The 27,167-nt window shown below is 37.2% G+C and overlaps 1 protein-coding gene across 2 annotated transcripts in view; it reads left to right on the forward strand.

Moving 5' to 3' along the window:
• The window catches only part of TLL1 (tolloid like 1), a 225,490-nt gene that overhangs the window by 31,873 nt on the left and 166,450 nt on the right, over positions 1-27,167 (forward strand). Inside the window, exon 2 of one of the 2 annotated variants that reach the window (XM_005556245.5) lies at positions 15,482-15,587. The exons of the other annotated variant lie outside the window; for it this stretch is intronic. Within the exon in view, the coding sequence (XP_005556302.2) occupies positions 15,566-15,587 (22 nt within the window). The 5' untranslated portion in view covers positions 15,482-15,565. The remainder of the gene's footprint in view (positions 1-15,481; positions 15,588-27,167) is intronic. 2 annotated transcript variants of the gene reach the window in all.

The raw sequence follows: 27,167 nt of genomic DNA on the forward strand, positions 1-27,167 counted from the left end.
TTTATCAAAAAGATAAATTGATGGAAAATAAGCACGTGGAAATAAGCTTAACATCAGCTATGAGGAAAATGCAAATTAAAGCCACAATGAGATACTTCTTTAACCTATTAGAATGGCTCCAATAGACCATTAGGCAAATGAAGGGCAATTTACAAAATACTGGACCAGTACCCCTCAAAATGCTTGATAATAAATACCAAGTGTTGGTGAAGTAACTGCAGTGCTCATACAATACTGTGGAAGTGTAAAACAATAGAATTTTGGAAAACTATTTGGCAATTCCTAAACAATTTAAACTTACACCTGCTATGTGATCCAGCTATCCCATTCACATACATTTACCAAAGAGAAACGAAAGCATATGTCCCTACAAACCTTTATTCACAATAATTTTATACGTAATTGTCCCAAATTGGAAACAACCAAAATGCCCATCCTTAGGTGAATAAGTCAACAAAATGTACACTTTAGAATGTGGATTACTTTATGTTGATTTTATTCAATAAAGTCGTTGAGATTGAAATTCAACTTATGTTGGATTTTAATTGAACAAAAATTTAAATATTTCCCTCATCAGATTAAACTCATATTACACTTTCCTTTAGCCCTATATTATAATGTCTCGATTCACAAATATTTCGTGTACTAAATTCTTCCTGGTTATTGTGACATTCTGTTGACCCCTGTTTAGATCTTATCTCTTGGGCCTTATTTACCTCGTCATCTTCTCCTCCTGTTGTCTTCCTGTTTACTGCCATGCCCTGCTTGCACCTCTTCCCTGGAATTACACACACTCCTACTTTTATAGAGGTGAAATTTGGTTAAAATTAGCATCACATACAACTTTGAAGTGAGCATAGAACAATTAAGAGTGATAATGTTGGAACTGGTTAGGGTTGGGGTTGAAGTGAAGAGAAAGTGTCTGAGTGTGTTAAAACAAACATTTAGATTCCTAATCTATTTTTGAAAAGCATCATCGGTTGCTTTTCTGACTCACTTCCCAGTCCCTCACCAGTGAGACACCCCCACAAATGTCTGGTGAAGCAGATACCGTCATTACGTTCTAGGAATGACTCTGCTTGCCTTTTGAGAGTCATAATGCCATAGTTCATTTCTAGGACAGGAGCAGTTTTGTACATATTATAATTCAGGAGTCAGCAAACTAAGGCCCGATGCCTGTTTTGGCAAATAAAATTTTCATTCAAAAAGTTTTATTGGAACATAGCCGTGTTCATTCTTTTTTGTATTGCCTATGGCTACTTTTATGCTACAACAGCATATTTGACTAGTTGCAGCCACTATAGATAGTGTGAGCCTCTAGAAAGCCTAAAATATTTATTTTTTGGCCCTTTAAGAAAATGCACGTTAACCTCTATAGTTAATCAAAATTAATAACAGCAAACACATAGTATATACTATGTGCCAGGGTGTTGTCATATATTAAGTAAAAATATTAGTTCTAATACTCATAATAACCTTATAAGGTAGATATTGTTCCAATACCAACTTAACACATGAGGAAACTGAGACACAAAGAGGTTAATCTTCCCTGTCACAAAGTTAAGAAATACGAGGGCTAGGATTTGAACAAAAGTGGCTTGACTCCAAGCCTGGGCTTTTAATAGCTTCTTGTACTGGTGCTCCATTTGGAGAAATAGAGGAAATACAAACTATTTTAATAAGTGGTGAAATTATACAACCAACCAGTTTAGGTGAAAATCTTGGAATTATTTAGATTATAAGAAAGGAGATGAGATATATTTAATTAGCTTTATATTAATTATTGCAGTTTTTCAGGCTCATCCATGAAAGAGTTGTGATTAGGTAATTTTTTTAAAATTTGGTATTATTCGCTCTTGGTAAGTCATCTGTTTGAGTTAGGCCCGTATCTTAGTATAGTGATTTTATAGGATAGCAGACTACAGATCCTTTTGTCAGTTTATTTCTCCAATTTGTTTGTTTGTTTGTTTGTTTGGTTCAGTGTCATATCCAAGGAACTGTTCCACCAAGGAATCAGAATCATTTCCAAAATTTTAGTTTCATAACTTTGAGTTTTCTTGAAACCTGTTTTTTATTTTCTGCATCATTGTAATAGAGATATCAGTCAACATTTATTTCAGTAATTGTTTGCAATGAAAACACGTGAAACAAAACAGGCTCAAGAGATTCTGACAGCCTGCATATTTTTCTTGAAAATTCAGTTTGTGTTTTTGACACAAATATATCAACGGTCTCAAAAAAGTTTAAAAATTAAAAACATACAGTTTTGTGTCTGTCCTCATGAAGAGTACACTTGTGACCCCAGTTTAGCATGAACTAAACTATGTTCATAGTTTAAGAGTATGTCATAGTAATGTTTTTGTTAAAAGACTGTCTTTGGACTCAAGTCTTTTTTTTTTTTTTTTAGGGCTGTAGTAGACATTTCTTTTAACACGGGAAGCATGATTTTGCTCATCATGATACATTGAATCTAAACAACCTGTTCATTGAATCCAAGTACACACAACGGCTATAAAAACGTGTGTATTTTATTTCACTAGGTATGTGTGGAATATGTGAGGAATTAAAAGGGTAACTTGTAGAAGGCGTCTTGTCCTGCAAAGAGAGTATGTCTGGTCAGGAGTAACACAATAAGTATACAGATTAGTTTAATAAAATGTAGAGAAAGATTAACTTAATGCAAGACTTTTTTTTTTTTTTTCTTTTTGAGATGGAGTTTTGATCTTGTTACCCAGGCTGGAGTGCAATGGCGCGATCTCGGCTCACTGGGTTCAAGCAATTCTCCTGCCTCAGCCTCCTGAGTAGCTGGGATTACAGGCATGCACCGCTACACCCGGCTAATTTTGTGTTTTTAGTAGAGACAGGGTTTCACCATGTGGGCCAGCTGGCCTCGAACTCCCGACCTCAAGTGATCCACCCGCCTTGGCCTCCCAAAGTGCTGGGATTACAGGCGTGAGCCACCACTCCCGGCCATATAAGACAATTTTATAAACTTCTGATAAGCAGCACTCCAATATTGAAATACATGTTCAGGACAATTATATCAGTTGATACAAAGTATAACAAATGTTTCCAACAAACAGTGCTATAGGCCTGTAAAGGAAGAGATACTCTTTACCAGTTCACCATGGAAGTGCTTCACAATAGTTATGAGCTGGGTTTTGAGTAGATAGGAAGGATAAAATTACAACGAATGCTAAATGTTTCTCTGGCACTTGATGTTTTTCAAAGCAATTTAAAATATGTAATTTGATTTTACAGCAACTTGATAGAATAAGTAGTAATTGTTATTCTCATTTTAAAAATAATTTGACATTTAGAAGAATTAAATGACTTTCTTACACAGCTGGTAAGTGGTGGAGGTGCTACTTATTCCCAGGTCTTCCAACTCCAAATCATCTAAGTTTTGCATTGTAGCACCCTTTAAATAGAAGGATGGGTCAGGCACGGTGGCTCATGCCTGTAATCCCAGCACTTTGGGAGGACAAGGCAGGAGGATCACTTGAGCCCAGGAGTTCAAGATCAGCCTGGGAAACACGGCAGAAACCCCATCTGTACTAAAAATTATCCAGGTGTGGTGACATGTGCCTGTAGTCCCAGCTGCTCAGGAGACTGAGATGAGAGGATCACCTGAGCCTGGGAGGGAAAGGCTGTAGTGAGCCATGGTCGTGCTGTACTCTCACAGCCGGGGTGACAGAGTGAGACCCTGTCTCAAAAAAAAAAAAAAAAAAAAAAAAAAAGAAAAGAAAAGGAAAAGTGGAAAGCACTAAACTAATATCAGTCTGCATGGAATTCAGGTAAAGGAGGCTGGAGATACAGAGGCAGAGAGGGACTCGATATTTAGCTTTTTAAATGGCTGAGAAAATACCTGTGACGGGAAGAGGTAGGTCAAGCGCAGACACAGGAGAGACCGTGATAGAGCCTCGCAGTGATCCAGGCCAGGCGCGGTCGTGGCATGGGCCAAAGTGTTAGTTATGGAGTTGGAGGGAAGTGTGTGGATTCTGCATGTATTTTGAAGGTAGAGCCAACTGGATATGTTGATGAACTGATTGTAGGGTTTTAAGAGAAGGGATCAAGAATGGCTCATGCCTGTAATCCCAGCACTTTGGGAGGCCGAGGCAGGCGGATCACTTGAGGTCAGGAGTTTGAGACCAACCTGGCCAACATGGTGAAACCCCATCTCTAATAAAAATACAAAAATTAGCCAGGCGTGGTGGCACATGCCTATAATCCCAGCTACTTGGGAGGCGAGGCAGGATAATCACTTGAACCCAGAAGGCAGAGGTTTCAGTGAGCAGAGATTGTGCCACTGCATTCCAGTCTGGGTGACAGAGTAAGACTCCGTCTCAGGAAAAAAAAGAAAAAAGAAAAGAAAAAAGAGAAGAACGGCTGCCAAGTTTAAAACTTGAGCAACTAGAAGCATAAAATTATGGTTGAATGAGATGGGAAACAACTGAGAAAGGAGGAGGTAAGGGGTGAGTTAGACATGTAGAATTGAGATGCCGGTCAAATATTCAAACAGTAAGTTGAAGTAGGCAGGTGGACACAGGTTTAAAGTTCAGAGGAGAGTCATGAATTTAGAAGCCGTCAGAATGCAGGTGATATTCGTAGTGGTAAGATTAGGTGGCATCACTAGGGGAATGATTGTAGGTAAAGAAAAGAGTTCCAAGGACTTAGGTCTGGAACATTTCAGCGTTTTGAGTTCTTGGAAATGAGGAGGAACCAATAAGGAGCCTGATCCTAATGCAATTGCTTTAGAATGAGCTGAAGTGAGGCCACGGAATGTGGGAAAAGCTATGAGAGTTTGATGAAATGTAACTTCAAAGCAACCTAGTGAGTTTTGTCTGTAGACCATGCTGTGGGCCTCATGGTACGATAGGCATTGAATTGTCCAACAAAAGTCTGTAATAAAAGACTATAGTGATCAAATATTTTTATTTATGGGATTAAGCCATTATTTAGTTCTCATAACAAGAGAGTGAGAAGTATGTAACAGGGATCATTATCCTCATTTTTAACATAAAGGAACTGAGACTAGAGGTGAGAGGGTTACATGTAGTTTTGCAAGAATAGTAGCACAGTTTTATTTTCCCTAGATACCTACTTACAAAGATCTTTATAAATTTCTAGGGTGATGTATTTTATAAGCAGGAAACAGAGGCCAGAACAAACTAGAGAAAAGGAGCTGCCATGAAGGAAAATAAGAGAACACTTGGAACCCAAACAGAAGTATGACCTACAAGGACAGGAGGAATCATGGTGTGGTGAAAAGCACGAGCTGAGAATCAGGAAACTTGGACACCAGTCCTGGCTGTTTCACTTTCGGAAAGCCTGGAAACTAGTTTCTTAAGGCTTAGTTTGTTTCTGAGAACATGACTTTCTTACAGGATGTAAGCTCATTAAAAAGGTCTGGGAGGACGCCTAGATCCAGCAGTAACTTCTTGGGAGCAGATGGGCTTAGAGGGGGCAACAAATGGAGGATATTTTACTTTCCTCTTCGTTATTATTTGAATTATTAATAATATTAATAATGTGTATGTGCTACTTTTTTTAGTTTAATCAAAAATTGAAAATGGGAAAAACTGTAAGACAAAATTCAGTTAAGCAATTTCTAGACACCAGCAGAAAAATGTGGCTGATATCTATTGATTTCTAAGTCTTAGTTTCTTCTGCTATAAAATTAGGGAATTTTCAAGAGTCCCTAAAACCAGTTCCGTCTCTGGCATCTTGTAATCCTATGTAGAGCCACACATTTCAAGATGTGGGGCCCTTTTGTAACTAGTATATAGAAGACAATCTTTGCACTGATGTTTTCATGAAAATCAATTAACTGAAATGCTCTGGTAACACTATAAGGCTAAAATTGGAATTTGGACCAGTACTAAGTAATTTAATAAAACAATGCATTATGTCAAATAACTATGGCCATCACCTGAATCAGTTAATATTTTTATAGCCCATTATCCAATTTTACACATGAGAACACTGAGGCTTATCAAGATTAAGTAACATGCCCATGATTATATAGCTGCTAAGTGATGAAACCCAAGCCTGAGTGCTATGCCTGAAATTTTTTTTTTGTTGATAGACACATAATATTGGTACATATTTGTGGGGTACATGTGATATTATGTTAAATGAATAGAATGTGTAATGATGAACTTGGGGCATTTAGGATATCCATCACTTGGAGCATTGATCATTTCTACATGTGCAGAGCATTTCAAGTCCTCACTTCTAGCTATTTTGAGATATATAATGTGTTATTATTATCTATAGTCACCCTACTTTACTATCAAACACTGGAACTTACTCCCTCTATCTGTGTTTTGCTACCCATTAGCCAATCTCTATTCATCCCTCCCACACCCATGTTCTTCCCAGTCTCTGATAATTATTATTCTACTCTCTACCTCCATATGATCAACTTTTTTAAGCTCCTGCATGCGAGTGAGTACATGCAATATTTGTCTTTCTGTGCTGGACTTATTACACTTAACATAATGATCTCCAGTTCCATCCATGTTGCTGCAAATGATGTGATTTCATTATTTTTTATGGCTGAATAGTATTACATTTTGTGTATACACCACATTTTCCTTATCCATTCATGCATTAAGGAACACTTAGGTTGATTCATATCTTTGATGTGGAGAGTAGTCTGAGCCTGAAATCATAATCACTAAATATATCTGCTGTCTCAGTCTTTTTGGTGGTAAACACCTTCCTTGATATAGGAAAGCAATGATTTATTTTGGTTTACAAAGAGAGAAACCAGAATCTGCTTGATTTTGTCAAGTGCCCTCATTTCTGAACCCCCTCTTTTTAATTTTCAAGTTGACTTTTTAAGTTAACTAAGTAAACTGCTCAATGTTCTTCCAGTGCCTCATATTCATATAACCCTGCCTTCATGTATTTCATTCATAAAATGCATTGCCCCAGCTTGAATGTTCCTGAAACCCAAATGTCTTGTAATTAATGGATCTGTTTAATGTGACAGTATTTCTTCATGCTGCAGGAAAAATTAAGTAAATGGTGTTCTTTTTTTTTTTTTTTTTTTGGGCGGAGTCTCGCTCTGTCACCTTGGCTGGAGTGCAGTGGCATGATCTCGGCTCACTGCAAGCTCCGCCTTCCGGGTTCACGCCATTCTCCTGCCTCAGCCTACCGAGTAGCTGGGACTACAGGCGCCCACTACCACGCCCGGCTAATTTTTTGTATTTTTCAGTAGAGATGGGGTTTCACCGTGTTAGCCAGGATGGTCTTGATCTCCTGACCTCGTGATCCGCCCGCCTCGGCCTCCCAAAGTAATGGTGTTCTTAAACATGGTGTTGTCCCTGGATCCAGAAAATAAGACAATAGACTTTCTGTTGGAAGCACTGTTGCCTTGTTTAGCAATCTAGGGGCCCATACACCTAGTTTCCTGACTGTGTTCCTGGTCTTAACACACTGTCTTATTCAGATGTCAGAATTCCACTTCTGTCTTCATTGTCAGCCCCGGAGCCCTCTCAGATCTGATCCACTCCCTTGTTGCTTCCTACTTTTCATTCTAAAACTTGATTTGGTTTGCTTACTGTTCTGGTTTCCTACTCAGTGTCTGTGACCCATGTCAACAGCTCTCAAACCTGCCAGAGCATTAGAAGCACCTGGAGACATTTCTTAAAATTAAAGACTCTAAAGTACAAATCAGAAGTGCAAAACCAGTTGCTTGGGTTGGGATCTGGAAATCTATATTGAAAAGAGAGCTTTCAGGCACAGCCTGATTAGAATCCCTGCCCAGGAGATAGCTTCACTGGAAGCAGGTTGCCAAGTAGATTTCCTCCTCGTTCCATAGTTGTTCAATAGAATGTGAGAAGTTAGGGACTCAGGTATCATTCTGTCAGGGTATCTTGATTAGGGACTTTTTTATTGAGAGATAATTATAACAAGACTGCATTCTATTCCCTTTTTAAAAAAGTATCTGTTTATACTTACTGTTGTGTAAGCACATCATAGAAAATTACATTTGAAATCACATTTCCCATAGAGGTGCTTATCTTACCATAGAATGGAAAAAAAAAAAAAAGGCTTTTGGATTGAGTTCTTTTCTTTTTCTCGTTTTTCTTCTTTAATCAAATATAAAATACCTTAATTATGCATTGGAGTTCACGAGCAAATATTTGATAAAATCATCACCATGCCACATGAACTATGAAGTAATTACATGTTTATTCCAAGCAGTTTTTGAAATAAGAGATTTCGGCCAATTTCCCAATGGATACTTTTCTTATTTAAGTAACAAGTCCAGATCATTGACTTAAAAAAATACCAACGAAACTCCCTTAGTACATGATAGTTTGTTATGATTAAAGTCTTCTGTGAAAATGAAATTATTTATGCTAATTAACTCAGTGAATCTTTAATATGTGTCTCTGAAATTCTAAGAATCTTAATAGATTCTAGAAAGAAACATAGTTTATATCCTCATGTTGCAGAATGTTGTCTGTTTTGATTGTGAGAGAAAGCCTTTTCAGAGCTGAGTGTTTGTTTGGCATCTCATACTGTTTCTCAGAGATAGCATATAGATGTTACTTTTTGAAATATGGCTTAATTAGAAAGAACTGCTTAAAGCAAATCAATGATATGTAGCTTACTCACCTGAGAAATTCAGGGCAAAGCTGATGCTTTTTAAGTATGAAGGTCTAGTTGAAAATATGCAAGTACTGTGTTGTGAAACAGAATCCTATATCACTGAGCCTTCCCATTCTGCATCTTGCCCTTAATTTGCAGTCATACAATTTAACAGCTGTCTCATAATAGCCATTTAAACTGAGATACTATGTAAAACACTTATATTTTAGTTTATAATTATTTATAGCATCCACTGGGGAAGTTTGGGTACTATTTATAGCATCCACTAGGGAAGTTTGGCAACGTAGGCTGGGCACGGTGGTTTACATCTGTAATCCCAGCGCTTTGGGAGGCTAACACAGGTGGACTGCTTGAGACCAGGGGTTTGCGACCAGCCTTGGCAACAGGACGAAACCCTATTTCTACAAAAAGTACAAACAATGACCCGAGTGTGGTGGTGTGTGCCTGTGGTCCTAGCTACCCAGGAGGCTGAGGTTAGAGGATCTCTTGAGCTGGAAAGGTCGAGGTTGTAGTGAGCCATGATGGCCCCTGCACTCCAGCCTGGATGCCTGGGTGACAGAGTGAGACCCTGTCTCCAAAAAAAAAAAAAAAGAAAAAAAAAGAAAAAGAGAGAGAGAAGGCAATGTAGTAAATCTCTGGAATCCTCTCATTCTTTGCCTTCTTTGGTTGCTTCTAGCACCTTCAAGAAATGATGTTTAAACTCTTTCAGGAATGTTTACCTATTTTTTACGATCATTACCTTCATTAGGCTTCATTAGGTAGTATTTCCTGTTTGGCTTTTTTTCTATTCCCATGTGAAAAATATTCATAGGGTTTGTTTATCCATCGCTACCCCAGAAAACAATAGCCTCTACTAAAAATGTTATATTTATGTAAATATAAAGAAGTCTTGAACTTACTCATGTTATTCTTTTCCCCCAGAATTTGTTTTCTAAATAAACATTAACAATTTTTTGATTCTATGAACTGCAATTTGTCTGTCAGGAAAGTTATGCAGAGGCATGATGTTTAAGCCAGTTCAGTGTTACCTGAAAGACTGAGTGATTCTTCAGATGAACAGAGGTTGCACCCAGATAACAAGCATGGATAATGACAATGTCCTTGTGAAGAACTGTGACATTTAACTTGTCAGGCTGCCACAATTTCATAGATGCTCACAGTAGCTCTTTCTTCAGAGATGAAGACCTTTATTATGTCTAGCATAGCAAACAGTATGAAATTCATTTTTGTGATGAGTTCCTCTTGTACCCTAAGTCCCTTGGGGGTGATGTGGAGCGGGAAGGTGGATACTGTGAATGCAGAGGACCCTTGTCACAACTGAGGACCCTGAACTTAGGGAACTCTTTTATCATAGGCTGCGAGCAAACCTGTCCAAGATTTTTCCCAGAAAGAGCTGTTATACTGATCAGCAAACAAATCTGTCCTCTGCTGTATCTGGCTAGGTTGTTCCCTATAGAAAAATGTTTAAAAATATAATCTAGAACAAAGGACATCAGATCAGTACTTCTACTGACAAGACGTGCAGAAACCCAAGAGATCCATGGAGAATGTCTGCCAACAGTCCCGAGCAATGAATATGCTCATGGTTCAAACTCTTCCCACCAGAGTTGTCTCTCCAGTCTACTAATTCTGATTTACTTGAGTTACTCATGGAGTGTGTCTTTTTATATTACCTTTATCATAGGCATTATTGATGATCAATAGACTGGCTAAAACATAAATAACAAGAAGTACAGAGGAGAGCTCATCATTCACTGGGGCCCGTTTCATACATATGTACTACATTATAAGTAATATTGACCTTTGTGAAGTTCTAGAAAATTCAATAAATACTAATAGCTCAAACTGGAATTCCTTTTAAGGAAGATAATCTGGGGAAAAAAAGAGAAAGTTTTGTGTCGGAGAAACAAGATTGAGCTGTTTAAAAATATCTATGTAAATACTGAGAACAGGATTAAGTCTTCCTGCAGTCTGAGTCAAATCTGTGGTTAGGACTGAATGTTTATGATGATTGAGTGATCTGATGAATTACAGGTTTATAGCTTTCTTTTCCAGGTACTTAATTGTCTGCAGGAAGCTGGCTTTTTTGAAGTGAATTTTGTGTTCACTGTTCATATGATTGAAGTTATTAATGCCGAGGATTATTTAGTCACCCCTCCCTCAGTGTTACCAACCATAAAACTGAAGCCCAGGACAGCTGGGAGACTTGCCTAGAGTTACACGTGAGGGAGGAGCAGGGCTAGCCGCTCACATTTCCCTGGAGGGGCTTTGTTTATTCAAAGGGTACAGCTTATGTTAAGGTCAGAGAGACAGAGGGAGCGTGCATGCTCCCGAGACTGATTGATCTCAGCAGGAATTGTAATTCCTCTATGTATAGAAAACTCCACTCTTGACTGTAAATACCTACCCATAGTAGTATTGTATTTGGTAACTGGCCATAATGTATGAAGGCGTATTCCAGTTTGTGACTAGAGCTTGGCCCTAGTATAGAAAAATATTAATTACTATTCAAAATCACTTAAAAAAAAGATGACTATCCGAGACACAAACCCGGGATTGCCTTAAGCATAATAAACAAACAATTAAACCAATTATAACTTACCAGTGAAACTTGCAAGCTTTGAGAAGTTGGCCTTGTTTCATGTTTGGTGAAAGGCAGAGTAGTTTAATTACTTTCGTCTGTGGTCAGAGGCATTTCCATAGAGAGCTGTAAGGGATCTTTGAGAGCATCTGATCAGATGATTTTCCCCATTTTGAAGAACTGGAGCTCTTGGAATCCCTGAGTCAGGGTAGAAGGACCCCCTGAGTCAGGGTAGAAGGACCCCCTGAGTCAGGGTAGAAGGACCCCCTGAGTCAGGGTAGAAGGACCCCCTGAGGGTGAAGATCTTCACTTTTCCTTACTTCTCATAAAGCCATTTTGCTTATACCTGTTTTATATCTTGGTCTCTGTTACTTAGAAAACAAATTTTAAAACACACTAATACAATATTTCATATTTTGATAGGCATTGGGTGCATGCATTTATTAAAACTAATTGAGTGCACACTTAAGATTTATAAATTTTATATAAAAAGATGAAAAAAATTACTGAACTCAATTATGGCACGCTGAACTATTTAGGGGAAGGTGTGCATCAGTGACTGAATTATTTTGAAGTGAACCAGAAATAAGGTGCAGTGATGGATAGATATAGGGTGGATACACAATGAAGCAAGTATAGTAACATAGTAATGGTAGAAGGTAGGTGAAAGATATATGTAGGGGTGCTTATTGTATGATTCTTTCAACTTTGCTTCATGGTTGAAAACTTTCTTAAAATATTATATGGGAAAAAAAACTCACCAATATTGTTTAACCCTCTCATTTTTATAAATAAGGAACGTGATGCTCAAGGAGAATATGATTAAATCATTGGCAGAGTAAGACCTAGTACCAAAAAATCCTCAGAGAACTGATTCTGCTGCCTTTCTGTACATTCAAATTTGAGCATTTGCCCAAGAATTTTTGCATGAATGCCAGAAAAATCATGTATTTTTGATGAAATAATAGTATTATTAATGATGAAAAAAGGCATTTTGCAGTATTATTGGAACTATTACTTTCATGATGCTATCTTCTCATGCCCACCCCCCACCTTTTTTTGTTAATTTTTATTCTGGTAACATTGAGGCAATTTTTGTGCTTCTTGTAGTTTAATACATTAGAGTTTAGTGTGAATTTATATATTATATAGCATTTATGGCTTAAATTTTCATTTTCAATTTGCAAGCACATAAATGCATGATATTTTATGATGAATATCTTCCTTTGAAAGTACAGAAATGAAGGTAACATCTTCGAAAAGGTCCATGAACGTTCTGTAGATTCTTTTGATGTCTTTCTGAAATTAAAAAAAAATTGGTCTTGCTTCTAGTGTTTGACTAGCATGTTATGATAAAGGACAACCTAAAAGTGATTTCTCCATTACTCTTGTACTGTTCTAGAACACTTACAGGGTAAGAATTTCTGGAGTCAAGCCTGCCTTAGGTTTGAATTCTGATTATGGTATTTCCAGATGTGAGAACATGGGGAAGTTACTAAACTTCTTTGAGCCTTTTTTCCTTGGGTACAAAATGGGAATAATACTAGTATCCTATGATTCTTAGTATTTAATAGGTATTAGGTGTAACTTTTATTAGAAGTAAACTTAGACTTTGCTAGTGAATGACATATCTTTGTCATATTATATTTGTACTTAAACTTTATATTTTTATATTTTATTATCTAATTTTAATTGTTGATATTCACCTCTACATGGGATTGTGCTTCTGTATATTTACAGGATTTACATCTTGCCTGTGCAGTGTTCGCTTTTACAGTTGTTTACCCCAAAGCATGAGTCATCTACAAAGCACACTTTAGTTAAGATTGGGCGTATTTATTTCCTAATTCTGTTGTCCTTTAAATGACTCTTTTGGCCTTCTTAGATTTTGGCATTGATTACTGCTTTTTCAACTTCCTCTCTAGAATCCAAAATGTAAGAATTATATAATTGTAGCCTTGCATAACTCAAAATGTGAGAAATGTATAAGGCCAAATTAGTGAGTAATTAAATTTTTTTATCATTAGTGTAACTTTAAAAATTTGCAGTGCAAAGATCCTACTTTTTCTTATTAAGTTGATAAAAATATTGGTGTTATTTGAAGATGTAATTTTAGACAAATGGAAATTTTAGTTGGAAGATTATTGGATACATATCTTACCCACCACAGCATACATATACACATGCGTAAGATGATAGTATAATAAGTAATATACATGTAAGATAATAGTATACCATTTGAAGGAAAAAACGTCAAGGTTATGTTTATTATAGTTCAGTAGTTGTGTAATGCCTTTTTTGGCCCATCATTTTAAATCCTTTTTAAAAATAATGTGGTACTTCTTAGATTTAAGTGTGACAGAATGAGCTTAAGGTACAGCATCATAGAATTCGGAGGCACACAGTCATAGAACACTTACAGGCTAAGAATCTCTGGAGTCAAGGAAGATGCTTTGAGATCATTTGGAATTTCAGATTTGTGGCTTTTAACACTTGCTGCACATTGAAATTATTTGGGGGAGTCTTAAAAATACTAATATTTGCCAGGCGCGGTGGCTCACGCCTGTAATCCCAGCACTTGGGAGGCCGAGGCGGGTGGATCACGAGGTCAGGAGATGGAGACCATCTTGGTTAACACGGTGGAACCTTGTCTCTACTAAAAATACAAAAAATTAGCCAGGCGTGGTGGTGGGCGCCTATAGTCCCAGCTACTTGGGAGGCTGAGGCAGGAGAATGGTGTGAATCCGGGAGGCGGAGCTTGCAGTGAGCTGAGATTGCCCCACTGCACTCCAGCCTGGGCGACAGAGCGAGACTCTGTCTCAAAATAAAATAAAATAAAATAAAATAAAATAAAATAAAATAAATAAATAAACAAACTAATATTTAGATTGTATCCCAGATGCATGAAATAAGAATCTCTGTGAGGGGTCCTGAATATTCCTAGTTTTTGAAAGGCTCATCTGGTGATCCTACCATCATATCAATTATAAAAACCGTTTTCTGGGGTTTTTTTTCTTTGCCACTGTTTCAAGAGGAAACAGATCCCTGCTCCAAATCTTGGTAAAGTCATAGAGCTATTTATCTTTAGAATTGAAATAGTATCTTGGTCTCTTCTTAAACAGTGGTTTCTCCTCTCTCCCACAATGCTTTCATTTTCATTTCTTCCAGTTTGTGTTTTTTATTTTGAGTTTGTGAGGGTCCCCAAAACCATTGGGGTGTAGCTAAGCCTGATTTTGGTGGATGCCCCCAGAGGAATCACCCATTTGCATTTCCTGAAACACTGGAGAGTAAATGAAGATCCTGGTGTAGCTCTAGTGTACCTCAACTGGACTAGTCAAACTGCTGTGTAAATGGAGTTCTTTTGTGGTCGGGAGAAAACCCTGTGGTGTTTCTAGTTGGTTACTCTAAATCTTATGCACTATGTATTAATTAAATTATATTGTACTTTGTTCAGTAATAATGGAATATATGTGTATTAGACTAGTTTTAGTTTCAGGCGTATATTAGGTTTTTTTGAAAAGATGGAAGAATAGACCAGGCACAGTGACTCACACCTGTAATCCCAGCAGTTTGGAAGACCAAAGCAGGAGGATCACTGGAGCCCAGGAGTTTGAAACTAGACTGGGCAACATAGGGAGACCCCACCTCTACAAAAATAATAAAAATTAGCCAAGTGTGTTGGTATGCACCTGTAGTCCCAACTACTTGGGAGGCGGAAGCAGGAGGATCACTTCAGCCTGGGAGGTCAAAGCTGCAGTGAGTGGTGATCACACCACTGCACTCCCGCCTGGGTGACAGAATGAAACCTTGCCTCAAAAAAAAAAAAAAAAAAAAAAGGAAGAATAAACAAAAATCAATATATTTTGTAATTGCAACTTAATTACTTAATTAAAATAATTTTATCTATTTTATGATATTATTACAATTTTGTTCTTATTTACAGATAATATAATTCAAATAGTATATATATAATTAACTGACTTTCTGTGTATTCCATAATTATTTTGAATATGGAGTTGTAATATTATCACGCCATCAAGGCTAACCTCCAAATAAATGGCAATATGGAGAAATGTGTTTGTAACTCACTTATGATAGATTCTTTGGATAAATACAGCTTATTCTAGGCTTTCATCACCATTTCTTGCTGTGGCGGGATAATGTTGTAGTCTGAAATGGCATGTGGCCAGACGTGGATGCAGTATTAGTGCCTCTTGCAGGCCTTGTTTAAAACACTCACTCTGGGATACTACTGTGCTTCTTTACTTCCAGACTGACCACTGCTCTAAGCAGTGTTGGGGCAATGCCTGGGCTGCCCGAGCCCTTGAAGTTCAAGAAGAAGCACCTGGACTTCTCATGAGGGCAGGTCAGAGTCAATGTAAGTGACTTCCTAATTTGGGGGGCTAAATCCCTTCAGTGATTGAGGTCTGTATGAAGTCAGCCATATAAATAGCTATTTCCAATGTGTTTTATGTCAGCATCATACCCCAAAATGCTGCCATTGACCTAAAATAAAACTTTAGAAGTGTTTCTCAAATAATAAATGCCATGTGTCTCCTGTGAAAAGCATCATTTCCCTAGAGTTATCCATTGATATTTTTAATTCCATGAAAATACTACTTTGAGGACATTGGAGTTGCTTTGAACGTTGGCATCAATTAAGAGAAAACTTAGAAAGTCTAATTTAAAAATGTCTTGGACTTTATAACTAAGTAGAGAGCTGTGTTTGTCAGGCAGAAATGCATATGTGGGCAAAGGTGAAACATTTATAATTTGGAAAATAGTTTTAATTTTGCTAGAGTTAGAGAATTGTTGTTGAGCATTGTTGCTTAATACAGCTTAGTATCATTTCAATGATGTTCCTTCAGGAACTCCCAATCATGTAATGATTCTCAAAAGTAACACTTCAGTAAATTGTATCAGAAAATACTTACCATGTTCACAAATGGACAATAGAAATGGTGGAAATAATGTTTATTTGGGAGAAATTATAGGGGAATAGAATTAGGTTTCTCCTATAAGGCAACATAATGAAGTAATAATTTGATGCTTGTATTAAGATGGAATTTTCATTAAAAACAGAGATAGATGAGAAAGTGATGAAAGAATAGAAAATATTACAATCCCATCAAGTTTCATTCTCATCAATTCCTGAGGATCTCAATCTCTTTTCAAATATTCTTTTTGTTTATAAGTTATATGGTAATGGTGTTTGGAGATCATGTGAAGATCATTTATCTACTACAGTTCAACTTTAGAACATTTTGCATAAAATTATGATAATTTGAACAGGAGGGAAAACAAAGGTCTACAATAAGTAAAAGTTCAAATTAGCTTATTTTTTTTTTCCTTTTTCATGGCTTAGATCTAGCTTAGATAAATTTGAGCAATGAATATTATACAAACAAATGTTTTACAAATAGTACTTTCCTTAATTGAATCTATCTTGTAAACACATTAAAATCATGTGTATTGGGAAGAGCATGGAACATACAGTTCCAAAGCTTCAGGTTTACTCTAAGTTAAGGCTCCCCTGTTTACTACAGTGTTATTTAAGTTCTCTCAGCATCAGACCTGATCACCTGTCCTGCCTACCCTCCTGGGTTCTTATGGGGCCCAAATGAGATGACATATGGCATATGCGAAAGTGCCTTGCTAAGTATAACAAGCTATATAAAATTCATCATTCTTTTGGATGCAACATTTAGAACAAAACTTTTACAAAAATCAGGATATTTTATCCAACAGCCTTAGAGATGGTTGTCTTTTTTATATGTGTATTTTGGTTAAAGCAGAAACAAAGTAATTCATATAGAATGGGCTAAAATGCATGACACAGCAACATCAAAATGTAAAGTAGCTTCAGTTACCATCGCATATCCTGGATTCAAACTGTTTTTATTAGTCACACGTCCCCCTTTCTTTAACTTCTCCTCCTTTCTTCTCTTTCTTTCTCAACGTTGTTTCTTCCACCTTTTCCTGCTTTCCAAAGTTGGAAAGATTTTTCTATTTGTCTCCTGACCTTAAGCTTTATACCCTGGGGACCCTTCTTTCAAAGTGTTATACCACTTAGTTATTCTGGCAGGTTTTGTATAAGGTATTTTTGACACCCTTCCCTTGATGTCTTATAGTTAGACAAGGTGACGTTCTAAGCTGCTGGACCAGAAACAGGAAAAGCAGTGTTTGGTCCCCAAGGAGTGATGAAACTACAGGTAGTGCCGACAGGTGTGTATAGTCACACTTCAGCTGAGACTGTTCTGTGGTTTGAAACTCTTTAGCTGTATCTGCCATACCATTTACAGTTTTTTTCTTAAAGTTTAAAAATTGCGTCACTACATGTTTAGAATAAAGTAACTCAGAGCAGAAACATAGAAAAGTAATGCATACAGAGAAAGGTAAACAGAGCATGAGAAGAATGCAGAGAAAGCTGAATTATAGAATGAAAATAGCAAAGGTGAATTTTTAGCTTGGGAGATGAGGGGAAGACTTGGATGAGAGGGAAAGAAAAGAAAACTGATTTTACCAGGATTGCTCTAGCTTTTCAGGGCTTATTTCAGAAAAGCTGACTGGGGCTCTGGAACCCAGGGAATCAGGGCTCCCCAGTTGACCTCTGCCAAGAACACTGGGAAGGGAGAAAAAGCCAGAGTGAATGGGTAATAGAAGGTAAGAACTCATTTATTCTGGCATTCGTAGTTTAAACAGCATAAACTTAGAAGGAGTATCTGTTTTGAAAATATTGAAACTTATTAGTATCAAATACTTGCTATGATTCTTTGTTATTGGTTGTTTGTTTTTGAAACCTCTAGTTGAAAGAATGGTTTAGAAAGCTCAATATTTCCGTAGCCATGGTTTGCAATCCTGTTATTACCCTAAGGCAGAAAATTGGGGTTGCTTCTTCTCTATTATTCTTCTTCCTTCATTTCTTTAATGTAATCATCCCTTTTCTTCCCTGCCTTTCTTCCCATGTGTCTTTGTTCTTCCTTTGCTTACTTGTTTTCTGTTCCCCTACTCCAGAATTTTAGAAAGATTTATTCAGACTTACAAGTCTTTACATGACACTGTAAAATCTCAGAAATATTTTTCTTCAGGCATATGAATCGTAAGTAATATCAACTCAAAGAAGGAAGATTAATGTGTCACTTTGAATTCTCAGATTTTTCCTACTGTGAAAAGAGACCAGTATTTGAGAAAAACATAAAAGTTAAAAACAGAATATTCAGAAATTTTGGCTATTTGTGAGCATTAGCTTATGATTCTCAGAATTTATACGTATGTAAACACTGGAAATTTTGGAGTATGATATTTAGATAGAGCCTAATCTTATGGAAGGTTAGTATCTGGTAGCCAGCACAGGATTTGGGAAGATCAGTCTGTGATTCCTTGAGATTTCTTCGTTTACCTGGTTGCTGCATTTGAGTGGTTATCGAGCTCCTGTAGTGTACTTCTTTCTCTCAAGTAGGAATATCATTAGCTGGCTTGTACTTGTCTTGGAAACATTACAAAAAAAGCGCCTCTTCTGAGGCAAAGATTTATAAACCACTTTTCAGTTTGGCTTGGCATTGAAATTGAGCTGAGTTTAGACCCCCACATGCCACCCAGGAACTTCTGCACATAAATAAACAATATAATCATATGAAGTAATCCCTAGGGAAAAATGTGATTTTTTTTTTCCTCTCAAAATGATGGTGCTTTATAAATTATCAAGTCTTCAAACCACAGCAAAATTTTTTCAGTCTTAGTTAATAATCAGACACTGCTGACTTTTGTAAGTAAGAGATTATCAATATTTTATCTGTCAGATATTCAAAGTTTTAAATAAAGTAATATTGTAGTAATATGATATTAGTAGGAAAGTACATTGGAAATATAGGTATACCTGTTTTTGTTGTTGTTGTTGTTTTGTTGTTGTTGTTGTTGTTGTTTGAGATGGAGTCTCGCTCTGTCGTCCAGGCTGGAGTGCAGTGGTGGGATCTCGGCTCACTGCAAGCTCCGCCTCCTGGGTTCACGCCATTCTTCTGCCTCAGCCTCCCCAGTAGCTGGGACTACAGGTGCCCGCCACCACGCCCGGCTAATTTTTGTATTTTTAGTAGAGACAGGGTTTCACCGTGTTAGCCAGGATGGTCTCTATCTCCTGACCTCGTGATCTGCCTGCCTCGGCCTCCCAAAGTGCTGAGATTACAGGCGTGAGCCACTGCACCCGACCTATATACCTGGTTTATTGCACTTTGCTTTATGATGCTTCACAGATACTGCATTTTTTTTTAACAAAATTTAATGTTTGTGGCAACCCTGTACCAATGCCATTTTTCTAACAGTATGAGCTCATTTCATGTCTCTGTGTCACATTTTGGTAATTGTCACAGTATTTCAAACTTTGTCATCATTATTATATCTGTTATGGTGATCTGGGATCGATGATCTTTGATGCTACTCTTGGAATTTTTTGGGCACCATGAACCATGCCCATATAAGGCAGAGAACTTTATCATTGTTGTGTGTGTCCTCTGACTGTTCCACTTACCAACCATTTTTCAGTCTCTCTCCATTTCCTTGGTTCTATTTCATGAGACACAACAGTATTAAAATTAGGCCAGTTAATAACCCTACGGTGGCCTCTATACATTCAAGTGAAAACGAGAGTCTCACATCTCTCACTTTAGATCAAAAATGAAAAAGCTTACTGAGGATAGTGTGTCCAAAGCTGAGACAGGCCAAGAGCGAGGCTTCTTGGACCACAGAGTTAGCCAAGTTTTGCATGCAAAGGACAAGTACCTAATTCTATTCAAGGCTACAAAGGCTGAGAGAGGTGAGGAAGCTGCAGAGGAAATGTTGGAGGCTAGCAGAGGTTAGCTCAGAAGGATTAAGGAAAGAAGCCTCCATAACCTAAAAGTGCAAAGTGAAGCAGAAAGCGCTTCTGTAGACGCTGCAGCAAGTTATTCAGAAAATCTAGCTAAGATCATTGATGAAGGTGGCTACACTAAGCAACAGGTTTTCAGTGTAGATGGAGCACCCTTCTATTGGAAGAAGATGCCATCTAGGACTTTCATAGTTAGAGAGGAGAAGTCAATGCATGACTTCAAAGCTTCAAAGGACAGGCTGACTCTTTTGTTAGGAACGAATGCAGCTGATGACTTTAAATTAAAGCCAATGCTTATTTACCATTCTGAAAATTTGAAGGCCCTTAGGAATGATACTAAATCTACTCTGCCTGTGTTCTGTATATGGAATAACAAACCCTGTATTACAGAACACCTCTTTACAGCATGTTTTACTGAATATTTAAGTCCACTGTGGAGACCTACTGCTCCAAGAAAAAGATTATTCTCAAAATATGACTGCTCATTGGCAATGTACCTGGTCACTCAAGAGCTCCGAAAGAAAAGTCCGTGGAGATAAATGTTGTTTTCACGTCTGTTAACACAACATCCATTCTACATCTCACAGAGGAGCAATTTTGACTTTCAAGTGTTATTGGTTAAGAAATACATTTTGTATGGCTATAGTTGTCATAGATAGTGATTCTTCTGATGGATTTGGGTCTGAACAAAGTAAATCATAGACCTTCTGAAAAGAATTCACCATTCCAGATGCCATTATGAATAGTGAGATTCATGGGAGGAGATCAAAATATCAACCGTAACAGGATTTGGAAGAAGCTGATTCCCATTCATATGAATTACTTTGAGGGGTTCAGGATTTTTAGTGGAGGAAGTAATTGCAGATGTGGTGGTAATAGTTACAGAACTAGAATTAGAAGTAAAACCTGAATATGTGACTGATTTGCTGCAATCACGTGATAAAACTTGAGTGGATGAAGAGTTGTTTCTTATGGATGAGCAAAGAAAGGGGTTTCTTGAGATAGAACATACCCCAGGTGAAGATGCTTTGATCATTGTCGACATGACAACGATAAATTTAGAATATTACATAAACTTACTTGATAAAGCAGTGGCAGGGTTTGAGAAGATTGACTTCAAGTTTCAAAGAAGTTCTATTGTGGGTAAAATGCTACCAAACAGAATAACATGATACAGAGAAATTCCTTGTGAAAGAGTCAATTGATGCGACAAATTCCATGTCTTATTTTATGAAATTGCCACAACTACCCCAACCTTCAGCAGCCACCACATTGATTAGTCAGCAGCTATAAACACTGAGGCAGGACCCTCTGCCAGCACAGAGATTACTCTTTATCGAAGGCTCAGATGACTGTTAGCCATTTTTAGCAATAAAGCAATTTTAGATGAGGGCATATACATTTTTTTTAGAGATAATACTATTGCCACTTAATAGACTAGAGCACAGTATAAATATCACTTTTATATGCACTGGGAAACAAAAAATTAGTGTGACTCACTTTATTGTGACATTCACTTTATTGTGGTGATCTGGAATCAAACCTGCAACATCTCCAAGGTATGCCTGTATAAGAATTGTTTCTATGGTTTTTGATGAGATTTGGGGCTAGAAAAACAATTCAATTTAAACAAAAGATTGAAAGTTTGGAAAGTATGGATTGAAATGGAAGTTACTATACCAAATAATGTTTCTGCCCATCTGTCTGTTTTTTGGCACATTCGTTCAGTTTTAAGACAATACAGAGGAGGTAGAAATTAGGATGGGGACGAATTCTGGTTAAAAACTTCACACTTGAAGTCGTGATACTTCTCTTAAATACATTTTAAACACATGAGTGACTGTTAAAACTTCCATGAGAACTGAAATTTGGATATAGTACGATTTTCAGTTTGTTCTCATCTCTGGTTAAAGTTCTTATTTTGTGGGGACAGGAATTCTACAGAGGAGGGTGATGTGGATAGGAAATGGGATCCTACTCTGTCTCAGGAGGCAGAAGGCAGGGGGCAAGTCCTCTGTCTTAAGTACCTTTTGGGTCTAATTTGCAAAGTCTAGTGATAAAATCACTTGAGTTCCATGTAGCCCTGTTGCTGTCTTGGACATCAAAGCTGGCATTAGTGCCAGGTATCGTATTTATTGATATTTAAGCCAGAGTGGACAGTTGCCACCTAGTGGTGCCATACCAAAGACAGGAGCTGGAAGCCAGACTCCAAGAATTCCCAGCCAGCTAGCTTTACTGGTAACTCTGTCATTTCATTAACTTTGCAGTAATGGAACCTCCTGGTTTGTGCAATTCAACAACGGTGGTTTTGGACTGTATCTACTTGTAATGATGAAGTTTATTTGCACTAGGTGGATAAAATATGGTAGGTTAATGTTACTCATTTTTTCAAAAAACAATCTAAGCTTTTTTTTCAAAAATAAAAAGTACTAGCTCTGGTCATTGACTATTCATGTTTGTTCCTATAGACCTGAAATGTGAATTTGATGTTATGCTGCACATTTAGAAGCTAGAATAGAACTCCGCAAACTATGAAGCAACTTTAAGGGTTAAAGAGAGGAAATCCCAAATTCCTAAAATGCACATGTATGCATAAAAATTTCAATTAAAAAGCTTTATGTACCATAAAAGAAGAGATAGCTTTTGGAAGATATACACTAAAAGCAAGTGAAGGACATTCAATTACTCTCTTAGTAATTTTATTTCCTTAGGCGATGTTGTGTAGTAATACTGAATTGGTGGTTCTTATGTTTAATACTGAGCAAGGAACTTTAAGCAAGTTTAAAGTCAAGCTAAAGTAAAAATTATTAAGATTATCTTCAGAACTTGTTAAATGTGTTTAATTTTTTATGAACTGAAAGTTTTAGTTAGTTTTCTTCCCTTCAGCTGTTGCATTAGCAGCCATAGGCCAAGTGACAACATCGTTGTTTTTAATAAAACAGATTAATAAAAATGTAAGAGGATTAAGCATTTCAGGTTCTGGCTTCTATGCTTAATATGAGAGTATTGGTTTGAAGCCAGTGTACCATACGTGCTAATTGATTGCTACTTTACTTGAAGTAATGTAGAAGATTATCTCCTCTAAGATTGTTCATCTGGGGCAGTTATTCCCAACCAGGAGCAATTTTGCCTCCAGGGGACCTAAAGCAATGTCTGGAGACATTTTTGGTTGTCACATTTGGGGGTGGAGTGTGTTGATACTGGCATCTAGGAAGTAGAGGCTGGAAATGTGGCTAAAAAATCCACAATGCAAAGGAAAGCCCTCCATGACAAAGAATTATCTTGTCCAAAATAACATTAGAGCTGAGGTTGAGACCCCTTTGTTCTAGGCATATTTCCAGTGTGGTTTCTTCTTTATCTCTGTTTTCTTTCCTTTCTTTCTTTTTCCCTTCCTCTTGGTCAAATAGGTATGTGTCACTTGGTATGGAGATGAGTAAGTGTCTCTCTGGTTTATGCTAAATGTAATATTTTCAGAGTGATTTCTCAAGGTGTGGTTTTGTACAGAGTGGAAAGGGAGTCGAAAGCCATACATTAGACCTATATAACCTTGGGCATGTCACTCATGCTTTCATTTCTTTGTTTCTAAAAATCAGAATTAAATGAGATCCAAGGTTTCTTTTAGAGCAACAAATTCAAACAAACTTGGCAAAATCATTGACTCAACCGGACTTGAGCCCTATTTTGTCAAACAATATGCTCTAAGACTCATGTGATACAGAAGACATGGTTCCTGATTTCTAAATGCCTGAATCTAGTTGGGGAGATGGCAGGCATGTAAACAGGAGTAACCATATACTGTTATAATAGTTGTAATGAAAGTTCTACAGTAGAACAGGGTAGGATAGTCACTGTCTATAGGAGACTTGGGTAAGTCCTCTGAGAGACGATGGAATTTGAATTGGCTATTGGAGGAGAGTAGGGATTTGCTAGGAGAAAAGGAGGAAGAGCATTTCAGGCAAAAGGAACAGCAAAAGCAAAAGCTTAGAATTACAAAAAGCCCTGGGATGTTCTGGAATGTTGAAAGCTTCTGTATGTCTGGAACACGAAGATCAATGAATAAAAATATTCTTTTTGTATTGCTTGAACATATCAAAAATTTCCAAAAAGTCTAAAGCCAGGAACAATATTCCCATCTAGCCATTGCTCTTAGACTTTAGCTGTTCACTCCTCTAGAGTGTGTGCATCACAAGCACAAACAGCCTCAGTTACAGTCCTGAGATTCCTTCGGGCTTCCTTCTCCTACTTTGCTTGTCTTGTACCTCATTGCTTATACTGGGACTTGTGATTCAGACAAGTTCAAGTACAACGAATCCAATTTTTAAAAAAGTGTCTGATTTTTTTTCCTCATCAAATTCTCTTGAAGTACTTTTGAATTTTAATAGCTCCCTTGGGACAGTGGATTTGGGTAATTAAACATGCTGATTTAATTCACAAACTCAGGAGAAGCAAGTGTCAGACCATCCCATTGAGCCCTTCTACGCTAAGTGGAGAGGTTGATGGCAGAAATAGTGCCAAGACTTCTGGCACAATCTGATGACAGGCAGCACTAATTTTTGGCTTCAGGCAATCAAATGCTGCTCAACATTGTTTAACAAGAGGTTCTTAGTGTGAACTAAGCCACCAACACGATTTTCTTTGGTAACCATGAAAGTCAGCTTAGAGAATGTCACAAAAGGAAATGGTGTATTCTGAGGGAAATTCATCTTTCTATTGTTTAAAGAAGTAGAGGGAGGCCAACGTGGGCGGATCACGAGGTCAAGAGATCCAGACCTTCCTTGCCACCATGGTGAAACCTCGTCTCTACTAAAAATACAAAGAAAATTAGCCGGGTGTGGTGGCACATGCCTGTAATCCCAGCTACTCAGGAGGCTGACTCAGGAGAATCTCTTGAACCCGGGAGGCGGAGGTTGCAGTGAGGCCACTGCACTCCAGCCTGGTGACAGAGCAAGATTTCATCTCAAAAAAAAAAAAAAAAAAGAAAGAAAGAAAAGAAAGTAGATAAATTTTGCCTGAGTTTTCCCTCAGCAAATCTGACTTTTCTCAGGAGAAGAGATTTATGTGGAATAACTCTGTGGCTTTCCTTTAGAAACATCCAGATACAAAAAGAAGTTTTGTAGTAGACATCACTGTGACTTAAAGAAAGTTCAGGAAATCTGACTTCTATTTCCAGCCAAGCAGATGATTTTTTGGGATACATTATTCGTTGATGTCTGAGATTCTTTCTAGAAATCAATCTAGTATACCTGCTGTTTGTTGCTCAGGACTTCTGAAGTCATATCTGCAGGCTATGCGGGAAGAAAAAGGTTCTATAACACAAAGTATTTTTCCACTCTTGATATCAGCTCATTCCTTGTTTATATGATTAAATTTGAAGTAGCCTGACATTTCGCAAACTCTTTTTTTTTTTCCCACCAGAAGCTAAAATTCATGATTAACTCACTGCTCGCTATGAATTTGTCACAACTTCGCTTAACCTAATAAATATCCCTGAAAGAGCAGACTTGGCCGGAGTTGAATCAGTACAGCTTTACTGATTTGGCCACTAAGTTAAGCCCATACTTTTTAATCTGGATTGAGCTAAGGGGGAATGTTCAGAAATCAAGGTCTGGGTGCATTCTCCCAGAAATCACTGGAGCTCAGCTGGTTTTATTAGCCTGGTGAGAGGAGGGGGAGGTATAAATAAATGCATAGCAGACACCACTTTTTCCTCTGGTATGTGTATAGACTTTTGGCGGGAGTTGTAGAGGGGTTATAATGAACAATTAATGGATGATCAATCTTAAGTATGATATAGGAGAATTTAAAGTATTCTGAGTTCTTAAAGACTTTTATATAATATGTGATAACTTACATTCTTTTATTCTGTTAGATTTTGCTTTCTAAATGAATAAACATTTACTGCATGCTTTAGAGCAGGGATAGCTGACACTTTACTGAAATACAGTAAAATTTTCTGTGCTTTTGTGTCACAAAGGCAGAGTGAAGTACCTCCAACAGAGAATTTATGGTCCACAAAGACAAAAATAAAATATATACTATCTGGCTCTTTACAGAGAAAGTTTACTGACTCCTGCATTAAATAAACACCTTTTAAAACAAAAATGAATTTCTACAATTGAGATCAATTCTCTCAGGGTCATTATTCACCTAGACAAATGAAATTCTTCTTTTGAAAAAGTGATAACAAATACGTTTTTCGCATCGTATTTGCTTTATAATACTTGAGAAATTCTTTTAAAATGCAATTGTTTAAATAATGTCAAGAGAAACACTTCTTACGATTTATAAGCACTCCAGAAAAAAAAATGCATATATGTAGTATAGTGACTGTAAAGTGATCTTGAATAGTATGTTATTGGTTGTGTTAAGGAAATGAGTAAATAACAATAACACAAGCAAATGCTTCTAAAGTGCTCCTTGGGTATCAAGCACTAAGAACTTTTACGTTTCTTTTTCAGCAACCATTTAAAGTAGGATAAATTGTTATCTCTCTTTCATAGATTATGCATTTTGTTGTTGTAAATAAAGTTGAAGAATATAATTGGTAAGAAAAACAACTAATAAAATGTCATTTGTAATGTATTTCATAGGTTTATGGACACAAAAATAATTATATTTATTAAGATCATAAAGTCAAGGCATTGACTATATTCCATAATTAAAGCATTAAAATGATAGAGAATAGTTTTAATTGCATAGGAGAGTTATCTTGAATAGTAATTTGATAGTTTTCAGTTCTGAGCTTCATTTAATTTTCTCACGCTTCTTCTATGCCTAATTTAACTTTACACAGTAAGGTTTCTTTTGGGTTTACTTTTCTCATTCTTTAAAGTTAAAAACATTCAGATGTGATTAGAAATTGAAATAATTAACTTCAGATACTGCACAGGGTAGTTCTCCACTGAGCAGCTCATTTCAAGATACCGCACTTGCACAAAGAGGAAGTGGCCTGAGGCAAAGACGAATTCTTAGCAGACGGCTTGATCATTGATAAGCAGACAATGGCGTTTAGTAGTAAAGTAGAAGCTATGCTAAGTTGATTAGCAAGGAGGTCAGGCAAGTGACTTGGAGTTTGGCTGTGAGTAGAAGCCCTAGTGGGGA

The sequence above is a fragment of the Macaca fascicularis genome, chromosome 5, assembly GCF_037993035.2.
Source record: "Macaca fascicularis isolate 582-1 chromosome 5, T2T-MFA8v1.1".
Lineage (NCBI taxonomy): Eukaryota > Metazoa > Chordata > Mammalia > Primates > Cercopithecidae > Macaca > Macaca fascicularis.